The 15,583-nt window shown below is 36.8% G+C and overlaps 1 protein-coding gene and 1 long non-coding RNA gene across 3 annotated transcripts; one reads left to right on the top strand and one right to left on the bottom strand.

The window, feature by feature from the left end:
• Nucleotides 1-27: 27 nt before the first annotated feature.
• On the top strand, nucleotides 28-7,735 carry LOC309485374 (putative protein FRMPD2-like). Of its 2 annotated transcripts, none has more exons than XM_082152215.1 (7): nucleotides 28-81; nucleotides 1,832-2,018; nucleotides 3,168-3,379; nucleotides 3,560-3,626; nucleotides 4,461-4,481; nucleotides 4,698-5,413; nucleotides 5,949-7,735. In XM_082152215.1, the coding sequence occupies exons 2-6, from the start codon at nucleotides 1,871-1,873 to the stop codon at nucleotides 4,724-4,726; spliced, it is 477 nt and encodes a 158-aa protein (XP_082008341.1). In that variant the 5' UTR covers nucleotides 28-81; nucleotides 1,832-1,870; the 3' UTR covers nucleotides 4,727-5,413; nucleotides 5,949-7,735. The 2 variants fall into 2 exon arrangements, with proteins under 2 accessions (XP_082008341.1, XP_082008340.1); XM_082152214.1 differs by lacking the exon at nucleotides 28-81 and adding an exon at nucleotides 134-1,103.
• Nucleotides 7,736-14,114: 6,379 nt separating this feature from the next.
• On the bottom strand, nucleotides 14,115-15,240 carry LOC309485397. Its single transcript, XR_014201170.1, has 3 exons — nucleotides 15,149-15,240; nucleotides 14,831-15,118; nucleotides 14,115-14,553 (listed from the first exon to the last, which is right to left on the bottom strand). It is a non-coding gene; the product is annotated as an uncharacterized lncRNA (long non-coding RNA).
• Between the last annotated feature and the right edge of the window lie 343 nt (nucleotides 15,241-15,583).

The raw sequence follows: 15,583 nt of genomic DNA, 5'->3' as shown, positions 1-15,583 counted from the left end.
GCGAGGTTTGAGTGACAGCTCAGATTCCACGAGATTTCACTCTCACTGGAAAGCAAACTCCGTAGAAGAGATCATTTTGAGGTAATATAAGATTTCACTTCACAAACACATACTTATTATTTATTTAGAGCTAAATGTTTAATTTACAACAACAAAAATCACAGGATTTGGACTTTGAAAATGGACATGTATCTTTAAGGAATAAAAGGAACACGTCATTATTTCTTCCGGTACAAAACAACAAAGACACTCTCTGACTGGAGAGATGATCAACTTCTCACTTTGCGAGCTAAAGAAGCCAGGATTGATAGTTGAATTAAGACTCTGCTTGGGGTGAATAGTTTAGGTGAAGATCTATTTTAAAATCTCTGTTAAATAATAATTTAATGCATTAAAGGTTAAAGTCCAAATCTTTATATTTTTCATTATTTTAGAGAAAAATATTAAAGAAACAATTAAGCAAATAATGATTTGCTTACCTTGTGAGCTAACTGTAAGTTTATTTGGTCATATAGAGCTTCGGATATGTGGCATAATTTAAAAGATATTAGTTGTAGCATTTACATATTTACGGTCATGTTGTAGGATTTTTTTTTTTTTTTAAGTCTTTGTTATAGACTAATCAAACCAACTAGATTATGAGGAGAATCACTATATTTAAAAACTATGATTTGAGCCCAAAAAAGTAGTTAAAAATCGGGCAAAGACAAAGGTGAAAGACTGAACTTTAAGGCTTTAATGAGGAAACGAACTCATTTTACGTTTATTACAAAATATACACATATTTAAGCAGTTTCAAGAAGTTTTTTTTTTTTTTTTCAGAATAATGGTTAATGTTGTTTTTCAGCAGGAATTCCTCCGTTAAACATTATTATTTTAAAAAGTGTGTATAATGGTTATAAGTTATCGTTGAAAAATGAATTCCCCAGTATGGAGAAAATGTTTTTTACTTCCGGAAACCTACTGTTGAATCGCTTTTGTGGGTCCAACCACTGATCAGTGGGTCCAACCCATATATATTTATACATAAACGCCACATTCGGCCACTCCAGACACGTCGGTGCATCCGCCATCTTGGAGCGGTCAGTGTTTCGCCATTCACAGTAAGAATCAATGATAATGAATCAAAAGATTGAATCAGTGACAATAATGATGCCATAACATTGTGCTGCTTTTGGTTGAGTCCCAAATATGATCATCAGGCTTTTGAGGAAGGTTTATTTGTTCAACTCTCAATCATCATTGCATTGCATTATATGTTTTTAAACTACAGAGCTTTGATCATAAATCATTTAAATCAAGTATTTAAATATCATCTTACAACATTATTTGCATATATATATATATATATATATATATATATATATATATATATATATATATATATATATATATATATATATAGTGTATGATATATAACCATACTGTAACTGTATGATCCATAAAGCATGATGTATCAAATATGATACAAAACATGAAACACTATAAACTTTATTTTTTTTCCAAACCTATATACTATGTGCTATTTTTTTGTATGTAAAACATTGAAGAATATTTATGCAGCTTATTTCCGTACAGTTTATGAATGGTGACAAAAAAAGACCAAAAACTGAAGATTTTCACAGAATAAAGGCTATTGCATGGCTTCAGAAAGCTTGGGATATGGTACACAAATCATATGGACTGGTTTTATGATGGTTTTTGTAGCCTGACCTTCAGCTGAACTGATAATAGTGATAATAGTTTTCTGTGTGTGTGTGTGTGTGTGTGTGTGTGTGTGTGTGTGTGTGTGTGTGTGTGTGTGTGTGTGTGTGTGTGTGTGTGTGTGCAGGTGGTGAGTCTGGTGCTGGAGCGGGACGGAGGCTCTGTGATGAGGCGAGGCCCTATAAACCCTGTGTTACGGGACACACTCGCCGTCCGATCACCGAATCCCACAGGGATGAGGAACAGCTGTCCTGCCATCACCATGACCAGACCCTTCGGCGTCAAGCCCAGAGACTACAGCTTTGTGTCCGACGGTGATCAAAAGATGCATGTAAATGCACCACTTTAATGGTGTATAGTATATACAGTGATTCAGAATATTGAATATCACCAGAAGGATTTGTTAACCTTAATCTCTGAGCCCATTCAATTCAATTGGCAATTCTTATATTTGTATGGAATATTGCAGTATTTATCATAAATGATTTATACATGCACATTAAAATTAGTGTACCTTTATAATATGGAATCAGAATAACTTCCTCTTGCAGCATCTCTTCTCTTCTCTGATGACGTGGGCGGAGCAACCTGTCACTCACATGAGATCAGCCAATAGAAAACCACAACCATCCAATCAAGTCCCGCCCTACATTTGTTGTTGTTTCAAAAAGCCGTTTCACTCAGATATACGTCGCAATAGAAAAATCTATCTGTTTCATAACAGTTTTAACTCTTTCCCCGCCAGCGTTAAAAAAAAGTTGCCAGCCACCACCAGTGTTTTTGATCATTTTCTCAAAAGTTTCATGACCCTCAGAATATTTTGTTGTATGAATATCTGAACATGCAAAATATCAAGAAAGAACAGAGCCTCTGCTTTTTTTATTTTTTTTATTCTAGCTTCCTTTTGTTATCAACACTTGAATGAGGGTAAGTTTCATTAAAAAAAGCAACATTGAGCAAAAAGCTGAGAAAATCAAGTTTTTGTCAAAGACAACGTCTGGATGATGATCAGAACACAGATGGAGTAGATCGAGTCCATCAACACACTCAAAGCTTCACAGTCCTGTCACTCGTCCTGGGTCGACAGTTCATTCAGTAACATGCAGTTTTGATTTATATGCTGTTAAATGTTGATGATCGGGTTATTTTACATATGCATATGATTACATATGATATCGCTTGTTTCTGCTTTTCTTCGACTGTTTTGATCCTGAGATTCTGTTCTCTTTCAGAAGATGTGTAATAGCGCCCCCTACCTTATAACAGTGAAAACATGGAAAGCAGTCAATGGCGGGGAAAGAGTTAAAATCTTGGAATCATTGAGAAACCTTGAAATGTCTTAAAGATTGTATTCCCTTAAACACACAGATGCCCTGTCCACCGCGCTTCAGGATTACACAAACACAGGTAAAGTGATGTCACCTCCACAAGGCTGGCTTAAATGTGTCTAATTCCGTCCCCAGAGAACATTCAGGAGGTGAAACTTAAGAAGACCCTGAACGGTCTGGGCTTCAGCTTCTTCATCTCAGAGCTGGACACGTCCCTCGACTGTGGCTCCATCGTGCGGATCAGAACGCTGTTCCCAGGTCAGCCTGCAGAGGAAAGTGGCCAGATTCAGGAGGGAGACGTCATTCTGTCGATTAACGGGCAGCCGCTGAAGGGCTTGTCCTATCAGGTAACCAGAGCTTGTCTTTAACCATTACAGACATGATAGGAATATTAACGTAAACCATGTGAAGGGCCAGGATTTGTTGATTATAGTCCAATTATTCCTTCCTGGGCAATCAAAGTGATGTCAGCCAAGACCATATTTACTATTGAACTGATATTTGGCCTGTGAACTCTGACCCTACAGCAAGTGTTGCAGTGTTTGAGGATTTCTCCTTCAGAGGTGCAGCTGGTTCTCTGCCGTCCTGCTCAAGGTGTGGAGAGAACGCACAACACCCACTATACACTTCATCTGATCTTCTTTTTTATTTAATTTTATATGTTTAGTGATAATTATATAGACACACACACACACACACACACACACACACACACACTCTCTCACTCTCTCACACACACACACACACACACACACACACACACACACACACACACTCTACAAGTCAAAAGTTTGGAATCAAATTTGAAATATGAAAAAAATAAATTCCCTTTTTTTTAGGAAGTATCTTATTATAAAAGAACTTTAAAGAACTTGTTCTATTGTAATAAATGTTAAAGTGTAATTTATTCCTGTGATCAAAGCTGAATTTTCAGCATCATTACTCCAGTCTTCAGTGTCACATGATCCTTCAGAAATCATTCTAATATGATGATTTGATGCTCAAGAAACATTTATGATTATTATCAATGTTGAAACAGTTTGAGGTAAGATTTATTTTCTTAAAAGAAACTCATACTTTTATTAAGCAAGGACACATTAAATTTGATCACTGAAGACTGGAGTAATGATGCTGAGAATTCAACTTTATGTCACGGGAATAAATGACATTTTAAGATCTAATCAAATAGAGAACAGTTATTTCACAATATTACTGTTTTTACTGTGTTTTTGATCAAATAAATGCAGCATTGGAGAGCAGAAGAGACTTCTTTTTAAAAATATAAAAAATCCTGATGATTTCAAACTTTTGAGCGGTAGTGTAGCCTATGCAATGTCATATTTATGTATTTTTAATAAAATATTTGCAGAGAACAACGTCACTGAGTTGTGTTTACAGTAACTTGGAATCATGTTTTATGTTGTTAAGGAACACTTCCACCTATATCCGGAAGTATTTTCGGTTCCTTGCCACTGTTGCCTTTGGCTTGCTCAGTTGGGGATATTTTGGGGATATTTAATTTAATTTTATCAATCAATAAATTCCTCTTGAAACAAACTTTGTTGTATTATTTTAATTTAATACTGTGAAGCTGCTTTGATGCAATCTGTATTGTGAAAAGCGCTATACAAATAAACTTGACTTGACTTGACTTGACTATATCCGAGAAAATAGGCCAACTGACCTGCAGCTGATCCATGAAAGATATGAAGGTCTTCTCCTGGGAAGGTCAAAGAGGAATCCTGGTGCATTATGGGAGAGGATGGATCCTTCAGAGGGGTTAGAAAGTTCAAAACAGAGTGGAGCTGGACTGATTTTCCTTTAAGGAAGTTAATGATACGCACGAGTAGATGTAAAAGTAGAATTTTTCTATACAGCCAAATTGATTTCTGTGACTTTACTGAAATTCTTTGAAAGGGAAATTCGGGTAACTAGTTCTTGCACTTTAATTTCCTCGACCTCTTTTTTTGTTAAATTTTTTGTACGTTAAAATCGCAATACACACACACACACACACACACACACACACACACACCAGACTTTACTATCAGAATTACCACAGCACTTTAAGAGAGCAACTAGAAGCGTGTCTTTTATTTGACTAAAAGAACATTTGTTTGTGTCTCAAGGTCCGTTAAAGGTACAATATGTAATTTTTTCACTGCTAGAGGTCGCTAACCTCTTACAATAACAAAGGCGTAAGTTGATGACGCAAAATTTCCTGCGCAATTATGGAACTTGTCGTCAAGCCGATGGATCTAATAATGTTTATGGATGAGTGAATACACTGATGTTTTTATCATGATATCAGCGCCACACGCGAGTCCCACGGATATAAAGGAATGGAGATTTCATTCTACCAAACGCAAGTGCTGTATTAGGCTATGTTCACACTTAGCGTCTTTTTTGACAAGAAAAAGTTGACAACGGCGTTTTTTTAGCAAAAAAAAACGCTGCCAGCGTTCGGTTACAAATAGCAGCCGAGCGCGTCTTTTGTTGCTATAACAACAGCTGCAACAGTAGCCTAGTGCTGTGTGATGCAAAAAATGTCGAGAAAGAGAAAGTTGTCTCTTGCGTTGGCTTTTGAAGTTACCGGGGAGGAGAATGTCGGTTCACAAAGACGTTTGTGGGTGCACGACAGACAGTTGTTCTTGTTGTTATGGAAACGACAGGTCTCGCTACTCGCTTGTCATTGGTCAGCTGTCAAAAAGGCGCTTGACGTAGGGCGTTCTTTTCAGAAAAGTTGAACTTTTTTCAACTTAAAAAGACGCTCTGAGCTGCAGAAAAAGACGCCGGCGGTGGCGTCTAAAAAAGCGCTCAGGACTTTTTTGAAAAAACGGTTTACTCCATAGGGTTATAATGTAGAACAGACGCTGGCAGTTTGAAAAAAGACGCTAAGTGTGAACATAGCCTTAGTGCTCACACAGGTCAGTGTATTAGACGAATGAAGCTTGTGAGGGAACGCAGCGCTGTTTCACTTGCTCTACACTATCACACTAAACTGCATTTGAGTGTGTTAAAGTTATAATGTTATTCTATGTGTTAGTTTGTCTGTATGAGACTAGCAGTGAGCGAGATCAACATTAGAATAACACACTGATCATATTCTAACATTTCATCATCTTGAGCTATAAAACATTGATTAGTTTTATGTACATTTGCTCACCTGTCTAATAAAGTACATACAAGAGCTGCGTCTCTGTGAAGTCGTGACTCGTGAAGCGCTGTCAAGTCCAAGTTAGTCGCTGATATTGATCCTCGTTTTAGTTCTCCTTTTTTCCCAAAGTCTGCTTGCCATGGTCCATAATGTTTGAACGAAAACAACAACAGCGTGCAGCCAGAGGTTATGCACTACACTCATTATGCACAGAAGTCCACGTGTGTCGTCATGGTTACTATGGCAGTACTTGAGCGGAAACCAGGGATAACGCGGATATTACGTCAGTGACAGGCGACAAGTGAACAGGTTTTCCGGGACGGCCAATTATTTAAAATGGGAATTTCTCTGAAATTAAAAATCTTTGGGAACTTTTGGGATATTGTAAGTACACAACTGCAGGAAACATATCACACTGTGCAAGTGATTTCTGGATATTTTATTACAAAATTCTTACATATTGGACCTTTAAGTGGGACTTAAAATACAAAAAGGAAGCAGACTGAGTGTTTGAAATCCTACAATGATGCCGATCCTGCTCCTGCTCCTTTACTTGACTGGATGAAAAGGCAAATGTCAGTAAGCCATTTTTAATAATTATTCGTGTCCATAATCATGCTGTCATACTGCCAGTTTGAATACAAACTATTTGAATGATGCAAAAAAAAAATCCATTCTGTAGAATAACAGATTTCCAAGCAGAATCAGTGTGAAAAAATCTCTGGGTCTTAGTGTCCTGAATTGCTGTGTTAAAGAGGACATATTATGCCCTTTTACAAAGTCTTTTGCATCGTACTATGACAGTTAATCAGCGAGTTAGATCGTTATACGAGAAACAACGCACCACTGTTTAGTTCCTGTCTCTATGAAGCCCCTCCTTCTGAAAAGCACACTGTGCTCTGATTGGTCGGCTGGATCAGTGTGTTGTGATTGGTCGAGCGCTTCGAGTGTGTTTGGCCCGCCCCTTACCATAACCGCCAGTTTAACAAACTACTAACTCAACCAGGCCCCGCCCCTTTATTCTGCGTATGAATTATTTTAATGAGGAATATTGTGACGTGTTCGTTCCTGGAAGAAACTCACGACTACGCTGGAGGCGTTTCAGGAGTTCAGAAACACTGACACTGATATAGAGAAGAACTTTGTGCTTTGAAACTTTGCAGAGATTTTTGATGTTCAAACAGCAACATTACACACTAAAGAAAGATGAACATGTAAATAAGCATAAAAGGACCACTTTAATTTATGATTGTCTTAAGGTAAAAGAATGCAAAAAAGTTCAAATGACTGAATATACTGCCTGATAAATTAACTTTAGTTAACTCAGTCTTTTTTATTTGCCAACAGCTCGAAGCTCAGTTCCTGCAGTTCCAGAGGATTTCCACAAGGTGGCATTACAGCTTCATAAACAAATCATGTGACCCAAACTCTAAATTGTTTGACTAATTTTTGTCTCCAAGAATGAGTTGTTTGTCTTTTTTTGTTCTCCATTACATTACTACGTAATGAATTCTGTATTAACTCTTAAACCATTATACTGAGCACACTCCACTTTGAGCTTGAAATAATCTTTCAATAGAAACTCTTTTAAAATGTCTTTCTGTAGCATTGACACTTACACAGCGTTGCTAGAAAAGTGTGTAAAACTCTGAGGACCAAACAATGCTGAAGGCAGCTTCACATTTACCTCAACTGCAAAAAATAAAAGTTATTATTTTTGGTGCCTTGCAGTCACAACAAGATATTACAACTTTTGCAAATTTCAGATATGCCTGTTTCGATAACTGAATTATGTACTGTACGTGTTAAATCTTCAGCCTTATCCTTAAGTTTGCAATAAAGATTGAAATGTTTATAAATGTAAACTTTATTCTTTTTTTCAAATAGACAGATGAATTGATATGTTTCTCCAAGGGTTTCACCTCGTCTTTATGCTGGCTAATCAACACATACTCAACACACTGTTATTACTAGACAGCGATCCATAATATCTCTGAGCTTCTCAGTTCCTCAGCTTCCCGAGGAGAAACATCTGCAGAATCCATTAAAGGACCTGCGGGATCTCAGGGTATTTTTACAGAGCCGCTCTTGCCCTGAATTATGTGTCCATCATCCCGTCAGAAAACACACACACGGTCGCTGACATCACGGCTGGGAAACCTTTCACTCAATCTGTTCTTTCAAGAGTTATGGTAAGGGTTACTCTACACCACTGTCAATGACTAATTACTTATTAAAATGAATTCATAATAATCCACAGCTGATGAATGTGAGAAGCTCACAGGAAACAAAGTGATCATGTGACTTCATAATTACCCATCATGCCCTGCAGGAAAGTAGTTGCTGTGTCTGTCAAACGCTCAGACAAACACAGCTTCTGTTCACACCTGACGTGCACTCTACTTTATAACAGTAACAGTTTATTACTGTAACAGTGAAGCGCCCCCAGCTGGTGAATGTGGGAACTTACAACAACAACTACAACACTCCTCACATGAGAATGAAATTTGGAGACGCCATAACAATTTGTTTTATTTAAATATTATTATTAATTGACAAAATATGTGTTTTTAAATGTAAAATATATTGATCATTTCTACTTAAATTTTTTATCATAAATATGGGTGTATACATACAATACCGGTCACAAGTTAGGAAACAATCCTATTTTTTATGTTTTTGAACAGTCTCTTATGTTCAAGGCTGTATTTATTTGATCAATAATACAGAAAAAACTGTAATACTATGAAATAATTTTACAATTTAAAATAATGGTTTTCTATTTTAATATACTTTAAAATACTAGTGCAAAATGCCCGTGCAAAATCAGTTTTTGTGTGTGTTTTTAGTAATTGTTGGTTTGGTGTGTTTGAGTGCTCACTGTTACAATTACACAGCAAAAGTTCAGTGACATTTTTATTTGTGCATGGTAGAAAGCAAATACTGATACTGACATAATGACATACAATAAATGTGGAAAATTGAACTATTCAGGGAGCAGCTACACAGTGATTTATGTCAGAATGTTTATTTTTAAACCACAACCTTCTAAAAATGATATATTTAACGATATCTTTAGCATTTCTAATCCAAACAACGTCAAACTTGGCACTGCACTTACTCGTGCCCGTAGCAAGACACCTGTCGAGTTTGAAATCCATCGGACTAACGGTTCGAGAGATATGCGAATAACAGACATAGAGACAGACACACACACACACACACACACACACACACACACAGAGAGAGAGAGAGAGACAGACGTTTCTGTAAATTATAGATAGATAATATATTCCATGTGATCAAAGCTGTGTTTAACCTAGCATAAACATAGCACACTCACATTTCTATAATTCACATCCGATTTGCAAATCGGGCTTGAAATCCTGTAGTGTGAACCTGAACTAGGCTTTTGGCGGCTTCGACCTGGACGGGTCTGTGACGTCACATGCGCAGTTCTGTTCTTGATGTCAGACGGGGAGCGTGTAGTGCAAAGTAAACACACAGTTTACAGACAAAGACAGTAACGTTAGTGAAATGTATAGACAGAGACAGTAACGTTAGTGAAATACAGTTTACAAACGGATTATCAAACATGGAGCAAGTGTTAAATTACGCTCAAGCTACTGCGTTACCTGCGAGAAACGCCAGCCCAACAGACGGGCCTGAGCAGAACATGACAGGTAAGTTAACATTAATACAAATCTAAACTCACATATATGCAGAGATAACAGTCCCAGGTAGCCAAAAAGATGTGGGACAACTGGCCCAAATCATGTGTCGTTTTTAATGTTCTTCTTCTCCGGTAACGTTAGTTTCCACACGTGTAATTCCTGTCAGAAACTCTGGATTAAGTGTTTTTTAGTTCTCTTTTTTAAACCATGGTTCATGTACCACAAATTGGCTGTATTACCACAGTTTAACCATGGTTTTACTAAAGCATCTTGAATTACATAAGCATTTAGTTACAACAAACATCTAAAAAATAACAACAGAAAGACAAGTTACCATTTAATGATACAGACTTTTACATACAGAAGTTACATAATCTTAAAGAAAATATAAACTTGCATTTATTCTCACATTTAACAAAACAATTAACTACAAAGTTATTTAAAAAAAAATGCTGGTGATAAAATGGTGCTGTGCAGTAGTAAAAAAATAAATAAAATCAATTGCTTATTTACAAATAGAAAAATATCAATTTGTTCCACAATAAAAATGGGTAACACTTTATTTTACAGTGTCCTTGATATGTTACATGTACTTACCATAGTAATAACAGTAAATTATGCATAATTACACTCTAAAAACTGCTGGGTTAAAAAATAACCCAACCTTAACCACACCGCTGGGTCACTATTGGACAGAACACGCGCTGGGTTGGTTTGACCCAAGTGCTGGGTTTTACCATTTAACCCATATTTCTGGGTCATTCATTTGACCCAACCAGTGGGTGAAATTAATCCTCTTGCTGGGTTAAGTCTTACTCATGTGCTGGGTTATTTCTTGTCTCATTGCCTTAATAAAATTAGTAACAAATATTTGTTATATTACGAATGTAAAATAATTATTATCTCTGTAATACAATAAACCAGAGAGGCCACTGTATATGTGATTTCAATCTTATTTTATTTTTTAAAAATTGTATACATTTCTTTAATACTTTTCGTTATTGAATTCAAATGTTAATCAATGTCAAAGGTCTGACATGTCCCCCTCGTCTCATCCCTCAGACACAGATGTGCAGCAATTCTCCAGTCATCTCATTTAGTAAATATTCAACCATGTTTGTCCTCACCTGTTGATTACACAAGTCAAGTCATCTTTATTTATATAGCACTTTTTACAATACAGATTGTATCAAAGCAGCTTCACAGTGATACTGTAACATGAAAATAATACAACAAAGTTTGTTTCTAGAAGAAAATTGCGTCATCGTCCACCTTAAGGCAAATCAATAATATTGTTGAATATTAAATGTCCCCAACTAAGCAAGCCAAAAGCCAAGGCAACAGTGGCAAAGAACCAAAACTCCATCAGGTGACAGAATGGAGAAAAAACTTTGGGAGAACCCAGGCTCAGTCGTTCAGTTCTCCTCTGGCCATCGAGCGAACAGTGTATGATTATGATTCAGGCAGCATTACAGGTCAGAGGTCAGATTGAATAAGAAAATTCAGAATATTTATCCAGTTCCATCTGGTTGGAAGTCGGAGTCATCACACCGGTATGGAGACGAGTTTGTTGAGGATCAGTCGTGTCGATGAGGCCTTCACAGGGCTGATGAGGCTGGCCCTTCAGGGATGCGTCATGGATGGGTCCAGGCACAGGTCCACCTTTTGATCTGGATACGGCCTGGATCCGGCTGACTTCAGTAAACTTTAGAATGAACAGAAAGACAAAAATTAGCATAGATGCCATTCTTCTTATTAAATAATGAGTACATCAGGTGTTATAGGAAAGTGTCCGGCTGACCTATGCAGCCTAATAATCATTTAACTGATTTGAATAATAGAAATGTATAATGTTCTATATGAATGCCAGGTATGCGTTTGTCTAGATTTAAACTGACAGAGTGTGTCTGCTTCCCAGACAATCACTTAGAGTGTTGCAATAAAACTGACATGCAAGTTACGTTTTTTTTGTGCAAGTATCCATTTATTATTGAATATGCAATTAAAATATTGCAAACATTACCAAATGACCAAATGTGAAAAACAAACAAAATGTGTATTCAGTATTTGCAAACTGAATTATAGTAGGCCTAATAGTAATAAAAGAGTAATTTGGACAAATATTATCAACATTAAGGCATTAAAATAAAACATTACTTTATTAAAAGTAAAATATTACTGTAATGTTGATAGTGTCTTTAACGTTAAAACTCACAAACCCTCAAAGCTGCTCGTTAATCTCCTGACTGGCAGCGCTGATGATCGCCTCGTTTAGATGTTACACACAATAAAATACAAGATAGGGTAGGCTATCATGTAAGTTTAAATTTTTTTAAGTTTTAAATATTGACGATCATTCGTTCAACTAAACGGGTATAATTTTCTTCTCAAAACTGGCGCCTGTCCATTTCTCCTTTCCTCAGTCGCTGTAGCCTATATAAAGATTGCAAGTCATACATAAAAAAAAAAACTAGGCTATATCAAGCTCTTGAAAGCCGTTTTTTTTTTCCAGAAACGATGGTTCGAGACATTACAGAAGACACACGCATGACTGTGCTGGAACTAAGTCACTTCTTACGAGTATTTCGAAAACTACGCCAGCAGACTTTTCACTCACTAGCTAGCCTACATTAGAGACTCATTTCCCGCTGATTTTACGTGCGAGCCCTGTGAGGGATATTGCGCGTATGGATTTCATACAAAACGCTTATCTCACTTTTAAATACGCAACGTCCACAATGGATAGGCTTACGATAATTACATGATGAATTTAGAATTTAAACTGCATATTTCAAAAAGGCTGCTGACATAGCTGGTTTAATTTCAACTAAGGATTTAACGATGCGGCATTTTGTCAAAAAAAATTCTAACCGGCTAGCTGTGGCTATTTAATGTTTCACAGAAATAGTTACCCCTCACACTTCCATATCAAAGACTGTATGTTGAACAGTGAAATTAGCTTGCTGCTACCACCACAACTTATTAAAAATATAGGTAAACATTAATATTAACTTACCATAAAACACTGCTTGCTCCGAGTGGCGTGCTCCTCGAGTCAGAAGTGAAGAATCCAGAAAGTTCCGCAAAGAATGAAAAAAGTAACCAGTTGCTGGGTCAAAATAACCCAACCAGCGGTTTATTTGTGAATGACCCCCTTACAACTCATTTGACCCAGCATGATCAACCCAATAATGTGTTTACAGTACCCCAAACAACCCAACTTTTTGACCCAGCACAATCAACCCAACAATTTGTTTACAGAAACAACCCAGCATTTTTTTTGAGTGTACATGCAACTAACCCTCAACCATACCCTAAACCTAACCCTAAGTACATGTAGTTACTCAGTACTTAAATATATAATTACACATAACAATGACACCTTAAAATAAAGTTACATATTGTTCAAATAAACATGACTTAATGCACCTTTAAATACACAGGTATTTGGGTACCCTCAATTAGACCTGAAGTCTAATTGACTTCACTTTTCTCCGTTGAAGTCTGTGGGGTCGCTGTGTCCATTTCTTTTACTGTCTATGCGTTGTTCACATCCGCCATTGCTGCACTGACGAGAATGTAGTTGTTGTGTGGCTGGATGTATTAATTCACATAGCTCTCTCTATATTTACTCCCAAAATCCGACAGTGGCGGTTCTAGACCACAGTAACTGGGGGGGCCAGGCAGGGGCCGCTTGTGCTTTTAGGGGGCACACCTTTAACATTCATCTTAACCTATTTTCAGTATTATTTCAAGTCATTTTTCACCATGTCATGCATGACTGCAATCTCTAGAAAAAGCTAATAAATTATATTAGCTAAGCTAATAAAACAATTTCAATTCAAATGAATGTTTCATTATGTTTAATTGTAGTGTGATATAATGATCAATAATAACACATTTTTAGCATCTAAGCACATCTAGGCACCTTTTTACACCTGGGGTGGGAGATATGGCAATAATATCATATCACAAATATTTTTTTTTTCAGGAAAATCACGATTTTATCACGATTCTTTTTTCATGTTGGTTTTACTATTTTTGCATGTGACTGAGCATTGCAGCCAAACTAATGTCCCTATTTTAAAAGCAAAGCCTTATAGGTAACAAAATATAGGTAACAAAATATAAAATAAAAAAGAATGGCAGACATTTAGGCCAAAGTGGCGAAGATAAAAAATCTTTGTCACTATTTTCTTTGTTATTAAAAATTCAGAACAGAGATACATATTACACATACACAACTTAATATACAAATGAAATAAACAGTGCTTTATTTTTTCAGCTATAGGTGTATTTAACAGTAGAATTGAAGAAAGTAATTAAATGAACAAATATGAAAATAAAACACAACAGACTTAAAGTTCTCAGTCAAGAGCAGTGAATGATTTCCTCTGTGTTTTGTTGTTTTATTAACATTAAAGGGATAGTTCTCCCCCCAAAAAGTCATAATTTACTCTCTTAAGTTGTTTTAAACCTGAATAAGTTTCTTTCTTCTGTTGAAAATAAACGTTATTTGAAAGAATGTGAGTAACCAAACAGTTGATGTACCCCTGTGACTTCCATAGTATATTTTTTTCCTACTATGTATGGAAGTCAATGGGGACCAGCAACTGTTTGGTTTTGGGTGAACTATCTCTTTAAAGGGATAGTTCACTTTGAAATAAAATTTTGGTATGTTTTAGCTTACCTCAAGGGCATCCAATATGTAGGTGTCTAGAGACACGCATCCAAACTTTAATCGAGGATAGTAAGAATGCAAGGGCTTTAGATACTGCTTTGGATGCGACTAGCTTAGTGAACTCTGTACATTGTTCGGTTCCAGCTGAAGTAGAGCCCATGCAGCAGGGCAATTGGGTGACGGTGAGTCGCTATAGTCGCGGGACAAAACACCGCTCTTCCATTCCAATAACAACATTAAAGGGCTAGTTCACTTTGAAATTAAATTGTGGTATGTTTTAGCTTACCTCAAGGGCATCCAAGATGTAGGTGTCTTTTTTTCCGCAGTAGTTTCAATTTTTATATTTTTAGGTCAAACCGTTCTTGTCTGTCAGTCATATAATGCAGGTCGATGGTCACTGTCTCAAAGAGCATGCACAGAGTCCAAATTAAAACAATTCCCCATCGTCCAAATTAAACAATTCCCCATCGTAAGTACACATTGATGGCCTAAGACACGAAACGAGCGGTTTGTGTGAGAAAACGAACAGTATTTATATCGTTGTTACCTCTTGAACACAGCCGCGTCCAGTGATCTGAGGGCGTGGGCGGGTATAGATATATACACTAGATATCGCCTTGGCTACGGTTTCGTTCCAATGAACTGCAGTAGCCAAGGCGACATCTAGTGTATATACCTATACCCGCCCGTGCTCTCAGATCATCATGTAAATAGGAAAATGTTGGCGTTATTTTGTCACTTATTGGGAGCAGTATGCTAGGGCACACACTAAAACGTCCAAATTAAACATTTTCCTATTTACATGATGTGATTTGTATAGTCACAGCGTGTACAAACAACAAGGTCACACGAGACACAGCCGCCATCTTGGGTATGTATGGCCTGATCTAACTCTGGGGGATACGGTGAATAAGCTAAAGTCCCAAAAACTCGGCGTGTTCCTTTAAGCCTGCTGACGACCCCATCCGAATGATGGCCAAAAATATACTGATGAGTTTAATAAAGTTTATTGTACATCACACAAAACATGAAGCGTCAG

This window comes from Leuciscus leuciscus (assembly GCF_965113295.1).
Source record: "Leuciscus leuciscus genome assembly, chromosome: 21".
Classification (NCBI taxonomy): Eukaryota; Metazoa; Chordata; class Actinopteri; order Cypriniformes; family Leuciscidae; genus Leuciscus; species Leuciscus leuciscus.
Note: the sequence above shows the minus strand (reverse complement) of the source record. Positions and strands in the feature narration are given on the sequence as shown.

Coding starts and splice junctions, on each gene's coding strand:
- LOC309485374 (XM_082152215.1), top strand. CDS start 1,871: ATGAGGCGAGGCCCTATAAACCCTGTGTTACGGGACACACTCGCCGTC. Junction 3,627..4,460: donor TCTCTGCCGTCCTGCTCAAG/GTGTGGAGAGAA, acceptor TATGTTGTTAAG/GAACACTTCCACCTATATCC. Junction 4,482..4,697: donor AACACTTCCACCTATATCCG/GAAGTATTTTCG, acceptor TGACTATATCCG/AGAAAATAGGCCAACTGACC.